Genomic DNA, 21,467 nt, shown 5'->3' with positions numbered 1-21,467 from the left:
CCCTTTTATACAATGTCTATAATTTAACACATTTAGAAATTTAGAAACGGTAGAAATTTGTTCAACATCCACTGAAGTAGCTAGCAAGGTTACTAGATAGGTTCAATAGTTGCCTGGCTAACCAAACCATCAGTCCTTTCTTGCTATTATGAAAATCAACAATGACAATAATATTTCAATTCGACTTCTGCTTTCAAAAGCAGCTCAAACAGAACATGTATGAATGAACTACAGCCATTGAATTCTACCGTGCAAATATACTGTGTGTTATAGAGAATTATGCAACGGGTGGATCTAATCTTGGATGCTGATTAGTTAAAACCACATACTTGGCTGGGCTGTGTCTATTCCATAAATTACCACCGGCTAAATCTATGACGTTGAAACGCCTATTTACTCTGTTCCATCTCACTGCGCAATCCACTGTCTCATCAGCCTAGCCAAGCGATTTCTTTTAGACTAGCATTTGGTTTTCAACAGTGGAGATTTGTATATAACTTGCTGTCTGTCTTTCAATATTGAAATTCGATCGAGACAGACAGGCAGATAGCTTTTCTCAGCCAGTCGAACTCATGAATCAGCTGGCATAATTTTTATGGATATATATAAAGAAATGTCAATAGAAAACAGGTAAAACTAAACTAAATGCTGCTAGTTTGAAGTCTTGCAGCTTCAGTTTGAAGTGATTGTGTTAACTGTTGTTGGCTAGTTACTCTGAACAACAGTGATCTGAAGAGAGAGCACATTTTCTATGCCAGGTGAAATCGCGCCTCATTAGCTCATTGTTATGGATGTATCCAAATAAATGTCACTAGAAAACAGCTTAAACAAACGCAAATGCAGCTACTTTGCTGTTATTCTGGCTGCACTGTTTGATGTGACTGTAAGTTAGCCGTAGTTGGCTATCAAGCAAGGGATAAGAACGTTGCCAGCCAGTATGGCAATGGAACATTTAGAACAATCCACTGGGTCGCGTCCATAGATACAGAAAAAAAGATTTAACGACAGTCGCGTCTCTGGCAACCGAACTGATAGAACGAATAACTAGCCGGCTTAGGTAGCAACCTTAGATTTGTGTTGGATCTATATCTTGTGGAAGGATGAAATAGTATGGATAAATTAATCAAAATGAAGTTTTTATGAAAATATGTCAATAATCATTTATTAAATCTTAATAAGTACACTGAACAAAAATATAAATGCAACGTGCAACAATTTCCCAGATTTTACTGTTACAGTTCATTTAAAGAAAATCAGTCAATTGAAATAAACTCATTAGTCCCTATTCTATGGAATTCACATTACTGGGAATACAGATATGCATCTGTTGGTCACAGATACCTTAAAAAGGTAGGGGCGTGGATCAAAAAAACAGTCAGTATCTGGTGTGACCATTTGCTTCATGCAGCGCTACACATCTCCTTCACATAGAGTTAATCAGGCTCTTGATTGTGGCCTGTGGAATGTTGTCCCACTCCTCTTCAATGGCTGTGCGAAATTGCTGGATATTGGTGGGAACTGGAACATGCTGTCATGCATGTCGGTCCAGAGCATGCCAAACATGATCAATGGCTGACATGTCTGGTGAGTATGCATTCTATGGAAGAACTGGGACATTTTCAGCTTCCAGGAATTGTGTACAGATCCTTGCGACAAGGGGCCATGCATTTTCACTCTGAAACATGAGCTGATGGCGGTGGATGAATGGCAATGGGCCTCAGGATCTCGTCACAGTATCTCTGTGCATTAAAATTAACATCAATAAAATTAAATTGTGTTCGTTGTCCGTAGCTTATGCCTGCCAATACCATAACCCTACCGCCACCTTGGGGCACTCTGTTCACAACGTTGACATCAGCAAACTGCTCGCCCACACAACGCCATACACACTCTGCCATCAGTTTAAACTGGGATTAATCCGTGAAGAGCACACTCTTCCAGCTTGCCAGTGGCCATCAAAGGAAAATTCTGGCATAAATGAACCCTTTTGAATAATCTATTCTCTTCTAGTCTGAAGCGAAGTCTAATTTTGACTTTAAATAGGCCTAAGAAGGCTAAACCCGATTATTCCAAGATTTGAACTGTAATGTGAATGATATTGTTGATCATCCGGATCTAATTGTCAAATTGAATTGACTCATCAGGTGTTGACGAACAAACCAAACTTCTACCGAGACTGTCAGCTACTACTTATTCATACAGAAATGTACAGAAATGTATTTCAGATGACTTTTCTTGTGTTATTTTGTTCTGTCTTAGTTTGTTGTTAACTTCCGCCAGCGGCACGGCACCACCATATGTGTATGACTAGGTGGTGGTGGTTGGTGAGACACATCACAGCCTTGAGTGCAAGGCTTTAATCTGCGAGAACATCACCATCTTGTTGCTGTCTGTCTGTTCCACTTCTAGGATTGACAGAGTCAGATTAGAAACCCCATGTCGTCATAAAGCTCCTGCCCCGTTCGGCTGAGAAGGCACTGTGTTTTGGGGTGGGGCCGGGCGAGGACGGGCGGGGCAGGTGCTAGATGTTGTACTGTAGGGGTGGGCCAAGGACTCAGTATATAAGACACATTCTACCAACATAGCCCCTACTTGCTCCGTACACATCTTTCTTATCATATCCATATCAATCATTTCATTATTAATTTACCCTACTTGAACTTAACGCTGAATGAATCACGCTTAGCTCTGAATTGATACGTAACATTGTCTCCAGTCTGCTTTTTTTCTTCTTTTTTTGTCGCCTTCGTCAGCCTTTTGTATGTGCCTACCTGCCTTCGGTGCAGCCGCTGGCCATCATGAACTACTGCATGCCTGACATGTATGAGATGCCTCATGGCGTGGGCGGTGGCTACCCGATGCAGGGCGGTGGGGAGTACTGCATGTATGGAGGTGATGGTCCCGGGGGGTACGGGCACGTTGAGCCCCAGCCCATGCACCAGATCCACCCTCCCTGCATGGAGCAGGCTTGGCCCCCCAGCCAGCCCTACGCCTGCTCCTACCCAGGACCCAACCCCGTGTTCAAAAGTGAATACTGCACCATGGAAGTGCCTCTCAGCCACTACAACCACCAGCCCGACTACTATTCTGAGGGGAAGCCCGACTTCTCCCACATGCAGTGGATGCAAGAGGTTAACAAGAAAGGTAGGGAATTGGGACTAGCGCTTATGGTAATACAAGCTGGAAGGAACTAGGGATAGTGTGATGGCATGACAAGCTGAAAGGTCGGGACTAACCCGGTGGTGTGATGGGGTGACGGCCTGACAGCTTGTGTTGGAGTGCAGTTGTAGAGACAGTGTGACAGGTGCACAAATATCTCTTTTTGATTGACTACATCTGACCTGATATTGTTGTATTGTATGTAGTGTGTAACAGTATTTGATGTATACTAGTCTAGTTTGGCTTGAACAGTGCTTTACCTCATTTCAAACCGTTGCGGTGTTGAACCTTGCTCGTATGTGTATATATAATATGGTAATGACTCTTGATACACTATAATCGTAGTGATTCTGATACTATATGATTATTACCACCGAAACACTGAGGTCTGTGAGTTTATCAGTTGGTAAGTAGAACCATTAGCACAGTTTGTAGTTATGTATGTTGAACTATATATTCACTTTCAAACTCTTGAAGTTTAAAGGCAAATTCAGGCCACCAACATATTATGAGTCCATGGACTTTGAAAAACTTGTTGACAAACGTATGAATTGACTGTCAGCATGTCTCTGCGTTTGATTGTCCTGAACAGTGTTCTTAGAGTCTGTCATAATGATTTGCTACAGGTGGATAATTAATTGTCTTGACGACCTGAGCTCCTTCGATCAGGCTTTAGTTTGGACTAATTGCAGTAAATCCAAGTCGACCTAAGGTGTCATACCGTGCCAGAACTGACCCGGCACCAGAGGACCTGTTGCATTTTGTGCTTTGTGTGTGTGTGTGTGTGTGTGTGTGTGTGTATTGATTGCTGGTGCAGGGAGAAGGCCTACAGAAAGTGTAACAGAAGGCTGGAGCGTGCCGGTTGATGGATTGGCCTGGACTTCCCTCGACTAGTATTGATCATTTATTGACCTCTGCCCCCACCCTTCCCTTCCCTTCCTACCCCCCACGTGCATTCACCCTTCTCGTGTGTCCGGGTTGGATCACCTCACTCACTGATCCTACCTTGTTAACTCGGCTTCTTAACTTATTAATGCTACACGCTTTAGGCCTTTTTGGAGAAAGTGTGTTGAAATGAATGATGCCAATCTTAAATACGTCTGTTGGAATTCACCTCTTTGTTTCTAAGTTGCTTTGTCTAAAAAATATCATGTTCAGTGGTCTGCTTGTGGTCAGACAGTAGTAAATTAATACTTTATTATCTCATAGGGACATTTTTCTGCCAACAATAGAGGCATTCCTGGCATACATCATTTGTTGTTTCTTAATGTTTGTATCCCGGATATTGTGTCCCTGTTAACGGATCATCACAGGCCTATATGGTGTGTTTACATTTGATATATTTCTCTTCTGTTAGGGTACATCCCTAGTTACCTGGACAAGGACGAGTTATGTGTGGTATGTGGGGACAAAGCTACAGGATATCACTATCGCTGTATCACCTGTGAAGGATGCAAGGTAATACCAACAGTGGACATATGTATTAGTAACATATGTAATAATACCAACACTCTCTGACATAGTATCAATTAAAAAGGAAAAAGTCAGTTGATGGAAAGAGATGATAATTCAATTCAAATAAAGATTCCATTACCACTGCCACCAACCTGAACTTAGACTGATAGAATGTTGCAGATCATTGTGTTTCAAACATTCCTTTTATCTTTTTTCCAAAGGGTTTCTTCCGGCGGACGATCCAGAAGAACCTGAACCCAACGTACGCGTGTAAGTACGAGGCAAAGTGCATCATCGATAAGGTGACCAGGAACCAGTGCCAGGAGTGTCGCTTCAAGAAGTGCATCACTGTCGGCATGGCAACAGACTGTAAGTACTATTCTGCTTAGTTGAGATCCCCAGAATAACTTTTATAGAGGATGTTCCCTCTTCTAGAGTGAGAGAAAAGTATATTAATGTAGCCTAATATTAAAGTTTTCCTATTTAATTGAGAGGACATTCACTACCACTCCAATAGCAGCAAAAAAAATAACAAATGAACTAACTAGCACTACTTCTGATTGCTCAAAAAATGTGTCTATATATATGCTCCAATCTACCTGAGAGATCTGCTTACTGAACTTGATGACTGTGCCTGGCCTGCCAGGTGGCTCATCACGGAGAGCTGCTTAACCTGTCTATTTCAGAGTACAGAGATAGGAATAACTAATGTCATGACTCATCATAACAGATATAGACTTCCAACCAACCTTGTTGTTAAATGTTACTCTGTACAAATACTCTAAAAAGCTAATATATTCTTAGATCCAAAAAAGTCCTATTTTATTGTGTAATGTCTATCATTTCTATAATGTTTTCTGTTTTTACTTTAATTTCTATTATTTATTTATTTATTTATTTATTGACAATCTTTTTTTAATGACGGCTATGATGAGAATATCAGTGTAAATATCAGAGGCAGAGTGCATATGTTTTAAATTGTATCTTGTATGTATTGTAAATTGTATGGGGCCATACTTGCTTACTTACATTAGAAAATGTAATTTCTTAAAATAGGTCAAGTCGGCCATCAGAGGGATACATGTAAATGTCCAACTTCAAGGTTTACATCTGGTGGCCGACTTGTCCTAACTGCCAGTGGTTTGTGGAGAAAGAGTTTAAGATCTTTGATAATCTTATGAAGAATTTGTGATGGGAAATAATCACAGCCACCTGGTGAGGTTAGCATAGGGCTAACGTGTGCCAGATTATCTGATGGGACCAGCTACAACACTATGTCAACAATTTTAAACTCAACCCTCTATGGCATGGTGTTGCCCTCAGGCAACAAACTACCTTTTTGGACCTTTGATTTGATTTGATTTGACCTTTTTGGACCTCACACTATATATATATATATATATAATATATATATATATATATGACTGTCTGTGTCCAATGAAATGAGGGGCTGAAATGGGTATGGCCTTTTGTCTGGGGGTGGAGCAGTCCTTTCAGGAAGCAATGCTGCATGGGACACAGTGCCACCAATTGGTAAGATAAAATCACTTTTTAACATGTTTAAATTGAAATAACTTTATATAAAAAATATGTGCATGAGTATGTTTGATTGTTTAAAGACATTTTATTTTTATACTAAAACTGTTTTTTGGTTTGTTGCCTCAGGGTAACATTGTGCAGTTAGATCACTTTTGTGTGTGGAGATGTGCTTGGATGCATAATTATGACCATAGTCAATGTTTTTACTATCTACTGATACTTACAGGAAATGGACACAAGAATATTTTATCGGTGGAAGGAACATGATCGAGCAGTTAGGGTCATTCCCTGTGACAGTGAGCTTGAGGAGAGTGACAATGAGGACAGTGAGCTTGAGGAGAGTGACAATGAGGACAGTGAGCTTGAAGAGAGTCAGGAGAGTGGATCCCTGAATCAGGTTTCAGAGACAGTTAGGAGGTCAGGGGTCAGTCAGAAAAGTAATGTATGTGTGTGTTTGTTTGTATGCGTGTCAGTGAATGAAGAAGGGTATATGACACATTCAAATTTGTGCTTCCTGCTTTCTTTTTAAAGGAGAATGCCTGTCTGTTGACAATGAGACTGGGTCTGAGGATGAAGATGTAGAGACTGGTTTACGAGTGTCCCTCTTGTGCTCACACTGGCTCAGCAGGGAATTCACTGCACTGGTACCGTTAGTGGCATCAGAATACCAGGCGTCAACTTGGTGTGTGATGATGAGCTGAAGAGAGCAGGACATGGATCTTTTGGAACAGAAGATGGCCGTGGTTGGAGAAACCACCTTGCACGTCGTGAAGTGGTACGATAACCGTTCAGTAACCCTTCTCAGTGATTACACTGGAGCCCACCCAGTCACCGAGTTTGACATGTGGGATCGCAAGCGAAAGATAATCACCAAAGTCCCCTGCCCTGCTGTGGTGAAAGAATACAACAAGAATATGGGTGGCGTGGATCTGCTTGACTCACTGATTGCACTGTACCGGAACAAAATCAGATCAAAGAAGTGGTTCCACCGGCTGGTGTTCCACTTCCTGGATATGATCATCGTGACCACCTGGCTGCTCTACAGAAGAGATTGTGAAGGCACTGGCATGAGAAAGAAGGAACAAATGAAGCTGTATACCTTCAAGTCAAACATCGCTGAAGGCCTATGCAAAGCATTTCGCTACACTCGCATTAACATCTGCTAACCACGTGTATGTAACCAATAAAATCTGATTTGAAAAGTAGAAAGAGTCTGGAGCGCAGGAAAGGTCGTCCAAGTTCCACAATTGCTGGTGAGTATGAGGAGAAGAGGAGAAAAGGACCCGTTGGATGATTATGGCTGAAAAGAAGGGGAGACACAAGGTACCAGGGTGCACAGGTACACCAAAAGGCAAGTGCCGGAAATGTGATGTTCACCTCTGTTTCACATCCACCAGCAACTGCTTCCTAAGGTTCCACACAGAATACAAAATCAGAGTGTGCTTTGTCAAAAAGAGAAACACTGATTTAATCAATAACCCACACAAACACATTCAGACACACTGAAACACACACACACACACAGACAGTCATTTGGATGTTGGTTTATATGTTTATATGAAATGTGAGAAACATTTATACATGAGGTGTTAGTTGTAATTAGTAGTAGTTTGTTTATTTGATTGTTTGATGTTTTGACTTTAAAGCTTCTAATTGTGATTGTCAAAATAAACTTTTTCTAATGCATATATTGCTTGTTTTCCTTATTCCACTTATCATATGTACTATAGAAAACCTTGGTGTTTCAGTACCCTCGTAGCACATTGTTGCCCTGAGGAAACACACCAATATCTGGTTGGGGACGACGACACATTTTATGATGGATATATTATCAGGGACCCCCAAGCTCCCAAAAATGGGGTGAAATACCCCCCCCCCCCAAATAGAAATTCATGCCATAGAGGGTTAAACTGTTTTAATGTTCACAGGTATGGCCCCTATGTGGTTTATATTGTGGACTTACTCTCTCGCTTCTTTTTCGCTTGATACTTGACAAAACCCCACCCTTCCTCCCTCTTAATCCCCTCCTCATTCGTGACTCCTTGCCCCCCTCTTTGACCCTCCCTTGCCCGACCACTTCACCCTTCCTCCTGATCCCTAACTCCTCCCCTCCTCTACCCCCCTCCCCTCCCAGTGGTGCTGGACGACAGCAAGCGGCTCGCCAAGCGGAAGTTGATCGAGGAGAACCGTGAGCGGCGGCGGAAGGAGGAGCTCCAGAAAACGGTGTGGGACCGGCCTGAGCCGTCCCAGGAGGAGTGGGACCTGATCCGCATGGTCACCGAGGCCCACATGTCAACTAACGCCCAGGGAAACCACTGGAAACAGAAACGCAAGTTCTTGGTGAGACGTCTTCTCCGTGGCTGACAGCATCTAACCAACCATGTCTGTTCTGTGAAACATTCCCAGTTCCCACAATCCCTCTCTTGTTCCCTTCCCTACCTCCCATCCCATCCCCAACCCACCACTGTTCCCAACGTTAATATGTCCATGTTTTTTGTATCTCCTTGTAGAATGGGGAGAATTAGCTGGACGCTGGAGAAAGTGTGTTCCTCAACGCAGCAGACACTAACTTAAAACGGAACAATCCATTCCTCTTGTTTTCTTCTTTCTCTCCCCTTTAATGCAGTGTTCTTTAATAATCTAAACAAATACTAAAAACAAATAACTGTTATCTCTCGCGCTTTCTTTCTCTTTCACTCTCTGTCTGTGTCTAGTGTAGTATCTACCTTATAATTTCACTCCTCACATTTTAACCTTTTTTTTTCCATAAAGTCTGATCGTCCACTGCAGTTTGAAGTCTGTCTCACTTTCTTTGACTCTATCCTGGAGTTTCCATGTAGAGGCTATATACATAGAAAGATGAAATTGTAATTTATTTAATTGAATTGTCATTTATTTGATGTTTTTAATTAGTAATTAGTTCCAGATTTAGCTAAACAGCTCATTTTCATCCATAGTCCCTGTGCAGGGTATATTGTTATATAGTATTATATTGGTATTGTAGTATTAAATTATGCTATATTATCATAATGTAGATCAGCTTTGATAAACTCATTTGTGAACGTTGACATACAACAGTATGATTTTGATCTGAAAAATTAATAAATAAAAAAGTTTGAAAGGAATTTGAACCTGAATACCTATAATTAAATACCAGTTCATAAGTATAAAACAAATGCTTCAGCCTGAGCCTAAATCTTGTCATGGAAACTCCACTTTGCATTTTGTGTACTACTCACCTGTTTTCTCTCTCTGCACTTACTTGTCTGTCATCTACCTTTCCTCAGTTTAATTAAACTTGTTTTTTTTTTAGTTGGCTCGACACGGGTTCCTCATTGAAACGTTCTTCACAATCTCTGTTGATTGTCCAACAGGTCGAGGAAGCAATGCTACTTAATGAAATAACATGTAATTTATTCTATACTTCTGACCAGAGTGCAGTGGGGGTGAAGGAAACCAAGGTAAGAACTAATAGACAAAATATAATACTGAGTTTAAATACTATAAAAACGCTTTTCAAATCGCACCTGCTATAGCTAGCTATTATATTATGGGCTAGTGTTAAAATACAGTGCTGTATATGAGTCATTCAAATTTGGGTTTGAAAAAAAAATCTAATTTGGATCCTATTTTTAGACATATCTACTACTCACACATTTTTTGTATTGCATATTTTAATTGTTTCCTGAATACCTTACCAGGCATTAAATTATTGACTACCGAAACAGTGAAAAGGTTTCTGTTAAGGGAGAACCGTGTACAGTATTGATCATTTTGATTAACCTTCTATTACATATTAATTTGAGAAATGTTATACAAAATGTGAAATATAGTAAAAAGAGGATTTTTAATTTGACTTTCAAAACCTTTACATTTAATTTAGAGAAACATTTCACCATCAATGTCAGGCTCTGACCAATGGACAATTTTCCCTGTACTCACAGACCAAGCTTTACGCACACTGTGGCTGCATTTACACAGGCAGCTCAATTCTGATATTTTTTTTACTAATTGATTTTTTGACCAATCAGATCACCTCTGAAAAAGATCTGATGTGATTGGTCAAAAGACCAATTAGTGGAAAATATATCAGAATTGGGAAGCCTGTGTAAATGCAGCCTATGTCATACATACTTTGGCTGATTTGGACATGTCGCTGTGTAACTTTTTTGGCGGGGAGGGGATTAGGCTGAGGAATTTGTCCACTGTGTACCATATTGTAGCAACCGTAACCCAACATTTAGACCTCTTGGGATAACATTTAAGATATTGGCTTGACAGTCACTGGACCTGGGTTCGAGTCCTGGTCTGGGCTACCCCGAACTGTTGCTAGATTGAAACCCTGAGCTGACAAGGTAAAAATCTGTCGTTCTGCCCCTGAACAAGGCAGTTAACCCAGTGTTCCTAGGCCGTCATTGTAAATAAGAATTTGTTCTTAACTGACTTGCCTCGTTAAATAAAGGTTAAATAAAATGAAATACAAATGAAATACCCTACAATGATATCACTACAATATCATGTCCTGCATTTAAAGACAAAAGAAGCGGTTTCATCCAATGCAGTGCATTACTTTGACTTCCAGGGAGAAGTAATTATGTATTTAATGTACAATATCATATCAATGTTTTTTTTCAAGAGATGTGAAGGAATACAATGGATTAACAATCAAGTGTCTATTACCAAAACATTAATGTCAACACCAAAACGAAGCAAATTGTTTCGGTCGTGGCAGTTTCAGTTTTGACCATTTAAATGTATTTTGGACTTTAATGAATCCCCATAGCTACCATATGGCTAGTTAGCTATCTTTTAGACATCCAAAAAACATATATATATTATTGACACATCATGGGGCCATGATGGAGAAGGATGCAATCCCATTTCATGGTTATATTGTAGGGATGTGGCTTCAGGCCCATTCATTCTACAGTCTGTGTTTCAGTAGTGACATACAGTACAAAGTGGGGAAATCATTTTTCAGAGAGCGATTATTTTTAAATAGACTAATTAGAGCAGTATCTTTCAATTTAATAATAAAACAACTCAATATGTTCTAGTGAAATAATAGTGTTAAAAAGATTACAAAAATCATGGATGACTTTATTTTCAAACATTAATTTTAGGAGTCAGGGTGGGGTACAGCCACCTCAATAGAAAAGGGTATATAATAAACCATGATTTTGTACTATATTAATTGAACAATATGTGTTATTGCCTTGGCAGGAATTAAAATAGATCATTATGTTAATATGTGTCCTAAGTTTGAAGATTTTCTGGTAAAAAAAATAAATCTGTTTTTTTTGACTGGGGACAGCAATTTGAGCCACTTCTCTAGAATGCCCCATATAGCTTTAAGTGCTGTGTATACAGTATGGAGCTAGTTTTCCGCAAGCTGTGTCAGTTTAAAGGCATACCAGGGAGAAGGACTCTTAAAGGGATAATGTTATTATTATTATTAATTAGTGTTTTATTATTTCGTCAATATGCCTATTGATTTAAAGCCAAAGCAACCGAATCTGGGGGTTGCTGTACACAGTGCTTTGTCCTCTGCTACTCAACTCAATCTGGGCTCTTTGTTTATTTACTTGCTCTACTCTCTATCGCTCTTATGTCACTTCTGGTCAGAAGGCAAGTAGTTGAATATGTTATAATAATAATACCGTATCAGTGGATAACCCTAGTCAAAGACTCTGCCGACTGAGTACGAGAAAATGAATGGCTTGCACTTTGCACTTTGCACTTTCCCTCCTTTTTAAGTTTCCCTCCGCCTTTCCTCCTTGTCCCTCCTGAACAATCACAGTGGAAACGCCATCCACTTTGTTTTCCTGTTATGCTGTTATACTCGTTGACCTGTCTCACGCTTATTGGAGAAAGAGGAGAACATGTTGTGTTGTGTGTGTGGTCTGTCTGTCTATCTTTCTAGCTGCGTCTGAGTTATCACCCTCCTCCCTGGATAGGGCACTGGTCAAAAGTAGTATACTATGTTAAATAAGTACTGCACTATATAGGGTGCACTCTGTCTTGTGGTCTTTTAACAGTCTGTCCCTGTCTAGCCCTGTTGAACGTACCTACATCCTCCCTCTTCTTTTTGTCGTTTCAGCCCGAGGACATTGGTCAAGCGCCGGTCATAAATGCACCTGAAGGGAGCAAAGTGGACATTGAAGCCTTCAGTCAGTTTACAAAAATTATCACCCCCGCCATTACCCGAGTGGTGGACTTTGCCAAAAAGCTGCCTATGTTCTGTGAGGTACGTAAGCAAGGTTGTTTTACTTTATTGAAACTAAAATAAATGTTTTAATTCTTATCAAGCTATATTTATTTTTGGGGGGGATGTGTTTCATATTTTTGTTCTCTTCATATGATTGAATTCCTCATTATTTATTAATGAGGATGGTAATAAAGACATTGGTTATAAAACACTATAACTGTCACGTTCTGACCATAGTTCTTTTGTGTTTTCCTTGTTTTAGTGTTGGTCAGGACGTGAGCTGGGTGGGCATTCTATGTTGTGTGTCTAGTTTGTCCGTTTCTATGTATGGCCTGATATGGTTCTCAATCAGAGGCAGGTGTTAGTCATTGTCTCTGATTGGGAACCATATTTAGGTAGCTTGTTTTGTGTTGGGGTTTATGGGTGGTTGTTTCCTGTCTTTGTGTTCTCTGCACCAGATAGGACTGTTTCGGGTTTTGCGACGTTGTTATTTTGTATTTGAGTAGTGTTCACGTTATCGTCTTTTATTAAACATGTTGAACACGAACTACGCTGCATTTTGGTCCTCCTCTCCTTCGACGGAAGAAAGCCGTTACAATAACTTAAACAGAAACATCAATAGCATAAGCAATTTCACTAAAATAAAAAATAAAATGAGAGAAAATGTTCAAACTAAAAATGTAAAATTATTTAAATATTTAGTTTATAGATAAATCTACATGTTGTGAATTATGTTCTTGTTTAGAGCTACATTTCTACTGGTCTGTCATAAAAAATATATACAAAATACTTAGAAATGGTCTCACCATGTAAACTTTAAAAAATCTACATAACTAATAATATATTAAACTAAACTGAATTTATCCATGTTCAAAAAATAGCTAATAAATAAAAAATAACATGGAATGTAGAGTTCAGTTTGTAATAACTGCTAACACTACTAATATGTGTGAACATAAACGTTCTAACAATTTCTGGAGTTTTACCTCTCCTGCACATTCTCCTATTTTCCCTTTTAATTCTTCAAATCATATCAGTCGTTCATCTTTATGTGCAAAAAAATCAATAACAAAATATATAACGTTCGCTCTCTGTGTTTGTCTCTCTCCTCCCAGCTGCCTTGTGAAGACCAGATTATCCTATTGAAAGGCTGCTGCATGGAGATCATGTCTTTACGGGCAGCCGTTCGCTACGACCCCGAGAGTGAGACGCTGACGCTTAACGGGGAGATGGCCGTGACCCGCGGCCAGCTGAAGAACGGAGGCCTGGGTGTGGTGTCGGACGCTATCTTTGATTTGGGCTTATCGCTGTCTTCGTTCCATCTGGACGACTCTGAGGTCGCTCTGCTACAGGCCGTCATCCTCCTGTCCTCCGGTGAGAGGGAGGGAGACAATCTTGCCGGCACACAAACACACGTTACTTCACCATACTACCAGACATCTGGCCCTTTGTTTTCTCTACATGCAGGTTTATGGGTTATATCACCATTGTGACAAATACACCTAAAAGCGTTTTAATTGGGTCATGGCAATTGGGCCATAGTCTTGCAACAGTTCCATCCACTTGTAAGCTGACAATATAGAAGATATATCTTTTTTACAGATAGTTAATTCAAAGATATCCTTCAAAAGGTGCCACTTTAAAACATTTGGTGAATTCAAACATTTCCAAAAGAGTGTTCTTTATCAATATTCTATTTTGTGTTGTTATTCATTTTTTTTTGGTCACGACCTGACATTTTAATCTTGAACTAGTTGGCAAGATGACAAGTAGGTCACATTACAAGTAGATTAGGTAGGAAATAGGAATACATTGTGGGTGAGATAGTAAGAGAGCGGGTGACCCCTGAGCTCAAGCAGATAGAGAATTGGTCTAACAGCACGCCATATTAACCCCTGGTCCCGTGTGTAGAAAGAGGATTTACATTAACGATATATCATGAAACGTACGTTACACATCTATAAACACACATGTAGATTTAGCGATAATATGTGCTTATAGATGTTTATACCATGGCATTGTTGAACACTTGTTTCTTATTGGCTTGAAGGTCATTCTAGAGCGTGCATTATTTCTCTATAACGCACAATATTTGCACGGTAGAATTCAATGGCACATTCTTACATGTTTGAGCTGCTTTGGAAAGCAAAAGTCCAATTAAAAACGTTATTCATTACAAAACCCACTGATATTGCCAACTACTTTAATGATTGTTTCATTGGCAAGATTAGCAAACTTTAGGCATGACATGCCAGCAACAAACGCTGACACTACACATCCAAGTATATATGACCAAATTAGGAAAGACAAACATTGTACTTTTGAATTCCGTAAAGTGAGTGTGGAAGAGGTAAAACAATTATTGTTGTCTATCAACAATGAAAAGCCACTGGGTCTGACAACTTGGATGGAAAATGAATGAGGATAATAGCGGATGATATTGCCACTCCTATTTGCCATATCTTCAATTTAAGCCAAATAGAAAGTGTGTGCCCTCAGGCCTGGGTGGAGGCTAAAGTCATACCGCTACCTAAAAATAGTAAAGCCCCCTTTACTGGCTCAAATAGCTGACCAATCAGCCTGTTACCAACCCTTAGTATACGTCTGGAAAAAATTGTGTTTGACCAGATACAATGCTATTTTACAGTAAACAAATTGACAACAGTCTTTCAGCACGCTTATAGGGAAGGACATTCAACAAGCACAGGACTTACACAAATTAATGATGATTGACTGCGAAATTGATAATAGAAAGGCTGTTTTGTTAGATTTTATTGCGGCTTTTGACATTCTTGATCACTCTGCTGCTGGAAAAAACGTATGTGTTATGGATTTACACCCCATGCTTTGTGGATAAAGAGTTACCTGTCTAATAGAACACAGAGGGTGTTCTTTAATGGAAGCCTCTCCAACATAATCCGGATAGAATCAGGAATTCCCCAGGTCAGCTGTGTAGGCCCCTTACTTTTTTCAGTCTTTACTAACGACATGCCACGGGCTTTGAGTAAAGCCAGTGTGTCTATGTATGCGGTTGACTCAACACTATACATGTCAGCTACTACAGCGACTGAAATGACTGCAACACTTAACAAAGAGCTGCAGTTAGTTTCAGAATAGGTGGCAAGGAATAAGTTAGTCCTAAATATTTCAAAAACTAAAAGCACTGTATTTCGGACAAATCATTCACTGAACCCTAAACCTCAACTAAATATTGTAATGAATAATGTGGAAATTGAATAAGTTGCGATGACTAAACTGCTTGGAGTAACCCTGGATTGTAAAACTGTCACGGTGAAAACATATCAATAGCTAAGATGGAGAGAAGTCTATCCATAATTAATCGCTACTCTGCCTTTTTAACAACACTATCAACAAGCAGGACCCACAGGCCATAGTTTTGTTGCACCTGGACTATTGTTCAGTCGTGTGTTCAGGTGCCACAAAGAGGGACTTAGGAAAATTACAATTGGCTCAGAACAGGGCAGCACGGCTGGCCCTTAAATGTACACAGGGCACTAACATTAATGATATGCATGTTAATCTCTCATGGCTCAAAGTGGAGAAGAGAATGACTTCATCACTACTTGTTTTTGTAAGAAGTGTTGACATGCTGAATGCACCGAGCTGTCTGTTTAAACTACTAGCACACTCGGACACCCATGCCTACAAGACATGCCACCAGAGGTCTCTTCACAATCCCCAAGTCCAGAACAGACTATGGGAACTGCACATTACTACATAGAGCCATGACTACATGGAACTCTATTCCACATCAGGTAACTGATCCAAGCACGAGCATCAGATTTGAAAAAAAACAACAACAAAAAAACAGATAAAAATATACCTTACAGTACTTAACAGCGGGCACTGTGAAGAGAAACACACAAAGTTACTTATTGTAGATATGTAGTGGTGTAATAATGTTATATGATGTACTGTTTTATCTTTTGTTTTATATGTAATGTATGTGCCTTAATGTGTTTCGACCCCAGGAAGAATAGCTGCTGCCTTTGCAACAGCTAAAGAGTACAAATACGAATTGGCATTGTTGAATTGGATTCTCATAATGGCAAGCTAGGACTGAAGGTTTGGTTAGCTAAACTAGGAAGTCTGTTTGTTTGGTTACCACAATAACTACTGTAGCTAGCTATCTAATAAACTGGCTGGCTACTTCAGTGAAAGTTGAACATATTTCTAGCAGCAAATGTGTTCAATTATAGCCATGGTATAAAAGGGATAATGAACTCGGAACTCTATGCGTTCTGTTGGAAATAATGCAACTCCATGTTGTTCATTATTTTGCATAGAACGCATAGCCCCTCATTGATTATCCCTTACTTATTACTTCTGATGTACACTTAACTTGTACACAATAAATATGTATATATTATATATATATTTATTCATATACAATAAATTATTATCAAAGAGCCTGTAGTTCCTGTAGCTTACCACATAAAACCAAGAGCCAGCCTCCCGTGAGACATGTAACAAAACAGTCGGTAAGCAATGAATCAGTCGGTAAAGCCAGTAAGTCAGTGTCTGCCATCCATGTTGGATTAACCACAGTCAGTCACATGTCATTACTGCAATTAAACAGTCAGTAAAACCTTGGTAAGTGTATAAAACAGTCAGTAAAGCCCAAAGCCAGTAAGTCTGTGTGTGCCGGCCTGTTTTCATGTGTGATTAACCACAGTCAGTGACACGTCAATACACTGCTGTTAACTTCAACCAGAGGACTTTTTAAACCCATTAAGCCAATCTTTTACATAGCGATCATCAGGGATTACAGAGCCCACCCTAGGAAAGGAAACCATCTAATGATGAGACTACAATAGCCGTCCGGGGGAAATCAATAGCTTTGTGCAGGGGCCACACATCTCCCTCCCTCCGTCTCTAAGACAATACCTTCTCTGTTTTGGAAGCCATCGATCTATCATATCCCCATGCACAAATTGTCTGCATTGACTTTTATTGTTGTGAAATCAATGGCAAATGCGAGCCAATCTGCTATTTGTTCTAATAATTCTGTAGCATACTCAAAACTCAATATTTTATAAATCGAATGTTCTGTAAATCTATCGCACATGCAACCCCTGGAGTGATTAAAACAAGCTAGCAACAGATTACAGAACATCCGATTAATAAAAGTATTGAGTTTTAAAGGTATAGAGTCTATCTCCAATGAGATTGTGTTTGTACATTAGGGTTGGATTAGTATATAGTATTTTTCCATCTACGCGACAGTACTAACATACAGTACAGTATGAAAACTCTCTCTCCCTCCCTCCCCAGACCGTCCGGGGCTGACCAGCGTGGAGCGTATTGAGCGCTGTCAGGAGGAGTTCCTTCTGGCCTTTGAACATTACATCAACTACCGCAAACACAAGGTGGCGCAATTCTGGCCCAAGCTGCTGATGAAGGTGACGGACCTGCGGATGATCGGGGCGTGCCACGCCTCCCGCTTCCTGCATATGAAGGTGGAGTGCCCCAACGAACTTTTCCCCCCACTCTTCCTGGAGGTCTTTGAGGACTGACGGACAGACGGAGGACTGATGGACAGACGGACAGACGGACAGACGCGCATGCACACACCCTGCCAAGGTGTGTGTGTTTGTGTGTGGTCGGGGTGTGTGTGGGCGCCTGTCGGGGGCTACGACAGTGGGCCTCAGAGTGGCTCTAGGCGTCTTGGGACACGTTGGAACTCTCATTAGCACTACTGAGTCATTTCATTCCATAGCTTTGGTACAGCCTAGCTTCTCAGCCTAGTTTTATGGATGGAACCATCCCTTACGATGCGGGTACAAGTGAACAGCCTTTTCTTTTGGTTTTTATTTTGTAAATGTTTCACCTCTCCTCAGTTACTTCTCTATAGGTTTTTTGGGTTAATTGTACAGTCAGTCAGTCGGCTTATTGGTGATTATGTCTAGTTGTTGTCGTTGACAGCGCTCGTTCAGTCAGTCATATGAACCATGCAACTTCTAGTGTTTCATTTTACTCCAGTTTATTATTGAGTGCTGACTCCACCAACCCTGAGAAGGTCAGTACTGTACAAGACAGTGACCGACAGCAGAAGCCAGTTAACCTGCATTATTCCATTCCCTTCCTTTTCGTATTCTCTTCCTACGAGACTTCCCCAGTCAGGGGATGTGTAGTAGCTTTCATATAGGTGTCCCTCTGGTGCTGGTGTTCTGTGAGAGCTATATCTATACCTGCTCAATGCTGCCATTCTAACACACTCTTACTGTACTCACATCATTCACACCATAGAAATAGTCAATGTTCTGTAATGGGATGGCTATTCTTATTCTATTTCTATGATTCACACCACAAGCTCCCACCTTGAGTAAACCTAGGCTCATTTCTAAACAATGGAAAGGCACAACACTAAACAACTCATCCATGTAGAAAAAGCTAGCTAAAAGATGGCTTGTTTCTCCTCTTCTGTGTGAAACCTAAACGATCAGGACAGATATATAAGCACACTTTGACACGAAGTCAGGAAAAAGATTAAAGCCATTCAATAGCTATCTCTTTTTTTTCATGATGCCACTCATGCAGTGCCAAAAAAAATTGGGAATTCATCCAATCATTTTGGATTGTTTCCCGGAACCCGGATGCATGATCTAACCTGATCTGATTGGCTATCAGTGACTTCTTCTAGAACCTAGAACATGCTTCAGGCTCTCATTCACGTTCTAGAGTGTAGACTTGCATCATGAAACAGAACGTTATTGAAACAGAGAGAATGTTCTTGTTGTTGTCACCATGGCGTGTAGTTCCTGAGCTGCAGATGGACAAATCAGACAGACAGACACTGTGAGCTGTGATGCTGGCAGAAATTCCTTCTGCTGTCACACAAGATTCCATGGGAACTTTTTAACTATGTTCAAGCGTCATATTATATTCTCAACATGTGAGTTACTGAAAGTGATCATGATCCTCCTATAAGGACTGGTTGTTGCTATGATACTTGCTAATTGGCTGATTCATGCCTGTATGAATGACATGTGGGTAGAGTCAGGGGATCAAACCCTTTCTATGTTGACCACAGTCAATGGAATTCTGAGTCAGAGGAGAGAATCGCTGCCACTAGGGGTGTCACACCCTGACCTTAGTATTCTTTGTTTTCTTTGTTATTTTAGTTAGGTCAAGGTGTGACAAGGGGTGTATTGGTACACTATTTATACCGAAACGTTTGGTACGGGGACCTCGGTTCGGTCCACACTTTGAACCCAAATGAATAGATAAAAAATATCTTAAAACAATAATAGGTTATGCCTACGCTGCGTTGTATGCCTCTTGAGTAAATCTGAGCTGAAAAAAAAAAAACATTTCAGGCTATTCAGTTAAAACAACTAGAGCCTATGCACACATTGTAGGCCAATTAAAATTAGAATGTTAATTGGCGCATTTCAAACTGTCCTTTTGTGAGGCGCAGCCGAGAGCTAGTTCTGTACGATGGCAAGTGGTGGGGTCGATAAACCAGGAGGATTCTCCATCGACAGTTTGGGAACATTTTGGCTTCCCAGTAGATTACAATGGCGGTGGACAGAGAGAGAATATCGCCACTGCTCAACCAGAATAGCCTATGCAGCTGCCAACACCTCAAACATGTTGACACATTTACGCCAACACCATCCCAGTATTCTTACCATAGGAGCCAAACGGAAACGCAAAAAAAAACATTAAAACAATTTTGTCTCCCCTCTGCATTCAAGCAGCCCCCCGCAACTGATTCTGACCGGGCCAAAGAATTTCTAAGAGCGATAGGTATGTTTATAGCCACGGATATGCGCCCATTCTTGGTGGTTGAGAACAGGGGTTTTCAGCACCTCATGAAAGTGCTTGAGTGCACTACGAAATTCGCACTCTTGCACCCATTTCAGCAAACGGGTAGTACCCGCTCTATACAAGCAAGCTAAAGACAAAGTTGTCAATGAATTGGCCAATATACCCTGTGTTGTGCTTACTACAGATGGATGGACCTCCAGGGTAACAGATAGCTACTTAACAGTGACACCCCATCACATTACCCGGAGTGGGAAATGAGAAGTATCGTGTGCCCAATTTGAGAGGCACACAATTGCGTGCCTTTGTGTCTTTGTAAGAAAACATTATAGCATAGGTCTCTCTATATACAATGTCTGAGCCATATTTACATTGATTTCACACATTAATTGCACTTTTTAGTGTTGTTGTTGATGAGTAAAAATACTGTGTTGGTATTCCTGATGGTGCTCTCATCAGGCATTATATGACTCATGATCATGTATGGAATCAGGAATACCAACACTTTGTATTTTCTTAAATAAACCAAAATGAACTACAGTAAATGTTAGCCTGTCATTTTCCCCACTGTACCGAAACCCAATGGAATCGTGACCCCAAAACCACAATACATACAGAACCGTGGGTTTGGTGAACCATTACACCCCTAGCTGCCACATTAATTTTTTTTTAAATGATGCAACATCAGCAGGGTACAGAGAAAAACTTGATGATAAAAAAAAGCTCTTTATTTTGGTTGTATATTTCTTTTTTAAAAAGTTGTATGATATTGTGGTTTGTTTGCAACAGTTAAAAAAAATGTATAAACTTTGCGTAAAAATCCAACTATTATAAGCTTCACACTACTCCTCAAAGCAGCTTGTGTTTTCTCTGTAAAAGTGATGCCTTTCATAAAGCAATAGACTTCACCGTGTTTAAATGACTAGGACCTCACAATTCACACAAACTGCACAGTTAACAATGCGCAGACAATCAGAGAGAGACAGACAGGTAATTGGAAACAGGAAGTGGCGCAGGGTCCAATTACTTCCTGGTTTACAAGTTGAATGGGGACACAGGCTAAGTCAATGGCCCTAGAATGAGTTGTGACAATCAGCATTTTTGAGGCAATTCGTTTGAGACAGGCAACAGCGGCGCAGAATGGCAAGTCTTGATCACATAATGAGTAGTTATTTGGAATGCAAGGTGATTTATAGTCGTCGGTAGTTGATCTCAAACATGCACTCTGCCGAATGTCACCTTATTCCACAAGATACTTCTTAAAGCGCCGGTGTGGTATTTTCTCTCGCAAGAGTGGTCACTCTTAATAACTCAG

General features: G+C 40.3%; 1 protein-coding gene across 11 annotated transcripts in view; it reads left to right on the top strand.

Annotated features, from left to right (window-relative positions):
* Positions 1-19,730, top strand: part of LOC112229625 (thyroid hormone receptor beta) — a 116,356-nt gene extending 96,626 nt beyond the window's left edge. For 9 of the 11 annotated variants that reach the window (XM_042309917.1, XM_042309923.1, XM_042309925.1 and 6 more), the window contains 7 exons: positions 4,517-4,617; positions 4,836-4,983; positions 8,288-8,493; positions 9,528-9,614; positions 12,254-12,400; positions 13,477-13,735; positions 17,657-19,730. In XM_042309917.1, the coding sequence (XP_042165851.1) occupies positions 4,517-4,617; positions 4,836-4,983; positions 8,288-8,493; positions 9,528-9,614; positions 12,254-12,400; positions 13,477-13,735; positions 17,657-17,898 (1,190 nt within the window). In that variant the 3' untranslated portion in view covers positions 17,899-19,730. The remainder of the gene's footprint in view (positions 1-4,516; positions 4,618-4,835; positions 4,984-8,287; positions 8,494-9,527; positions 9,615-12,253; positions 12,401-13,476; positions 13,736-17,656) is intronic. The other 2 variants (XM_042309926.1, XM_042309927.1) reach the window with 2 other exon arrangements.
* Positions 19,731-21,467: the final 1,737 nt, after the last annotated feature.

The sequence above is a fragment of the Oncorhynchus tshawytscha genome, linkage group LG31 (genome assembly GCF_018296145.1).
Source record: "Oncorhynchus tshawytscha isolate Ot180627B linkage group LG31, Otsh_v2.0, whole genome shotgun sequence".
Taxonomy (NCBI): Eukaryota; Metazoa; Chordata; class Actinopteri; order Salmoniformes; family Salmonidae; genus Oncorhynchus; species Oncorhynchus tshawytscha.
The sequence above is the reverse complement of the archived record's forward strand: the minus strand, read 5'-3'. Positions and strand labels throughout refer to the sequence as shown.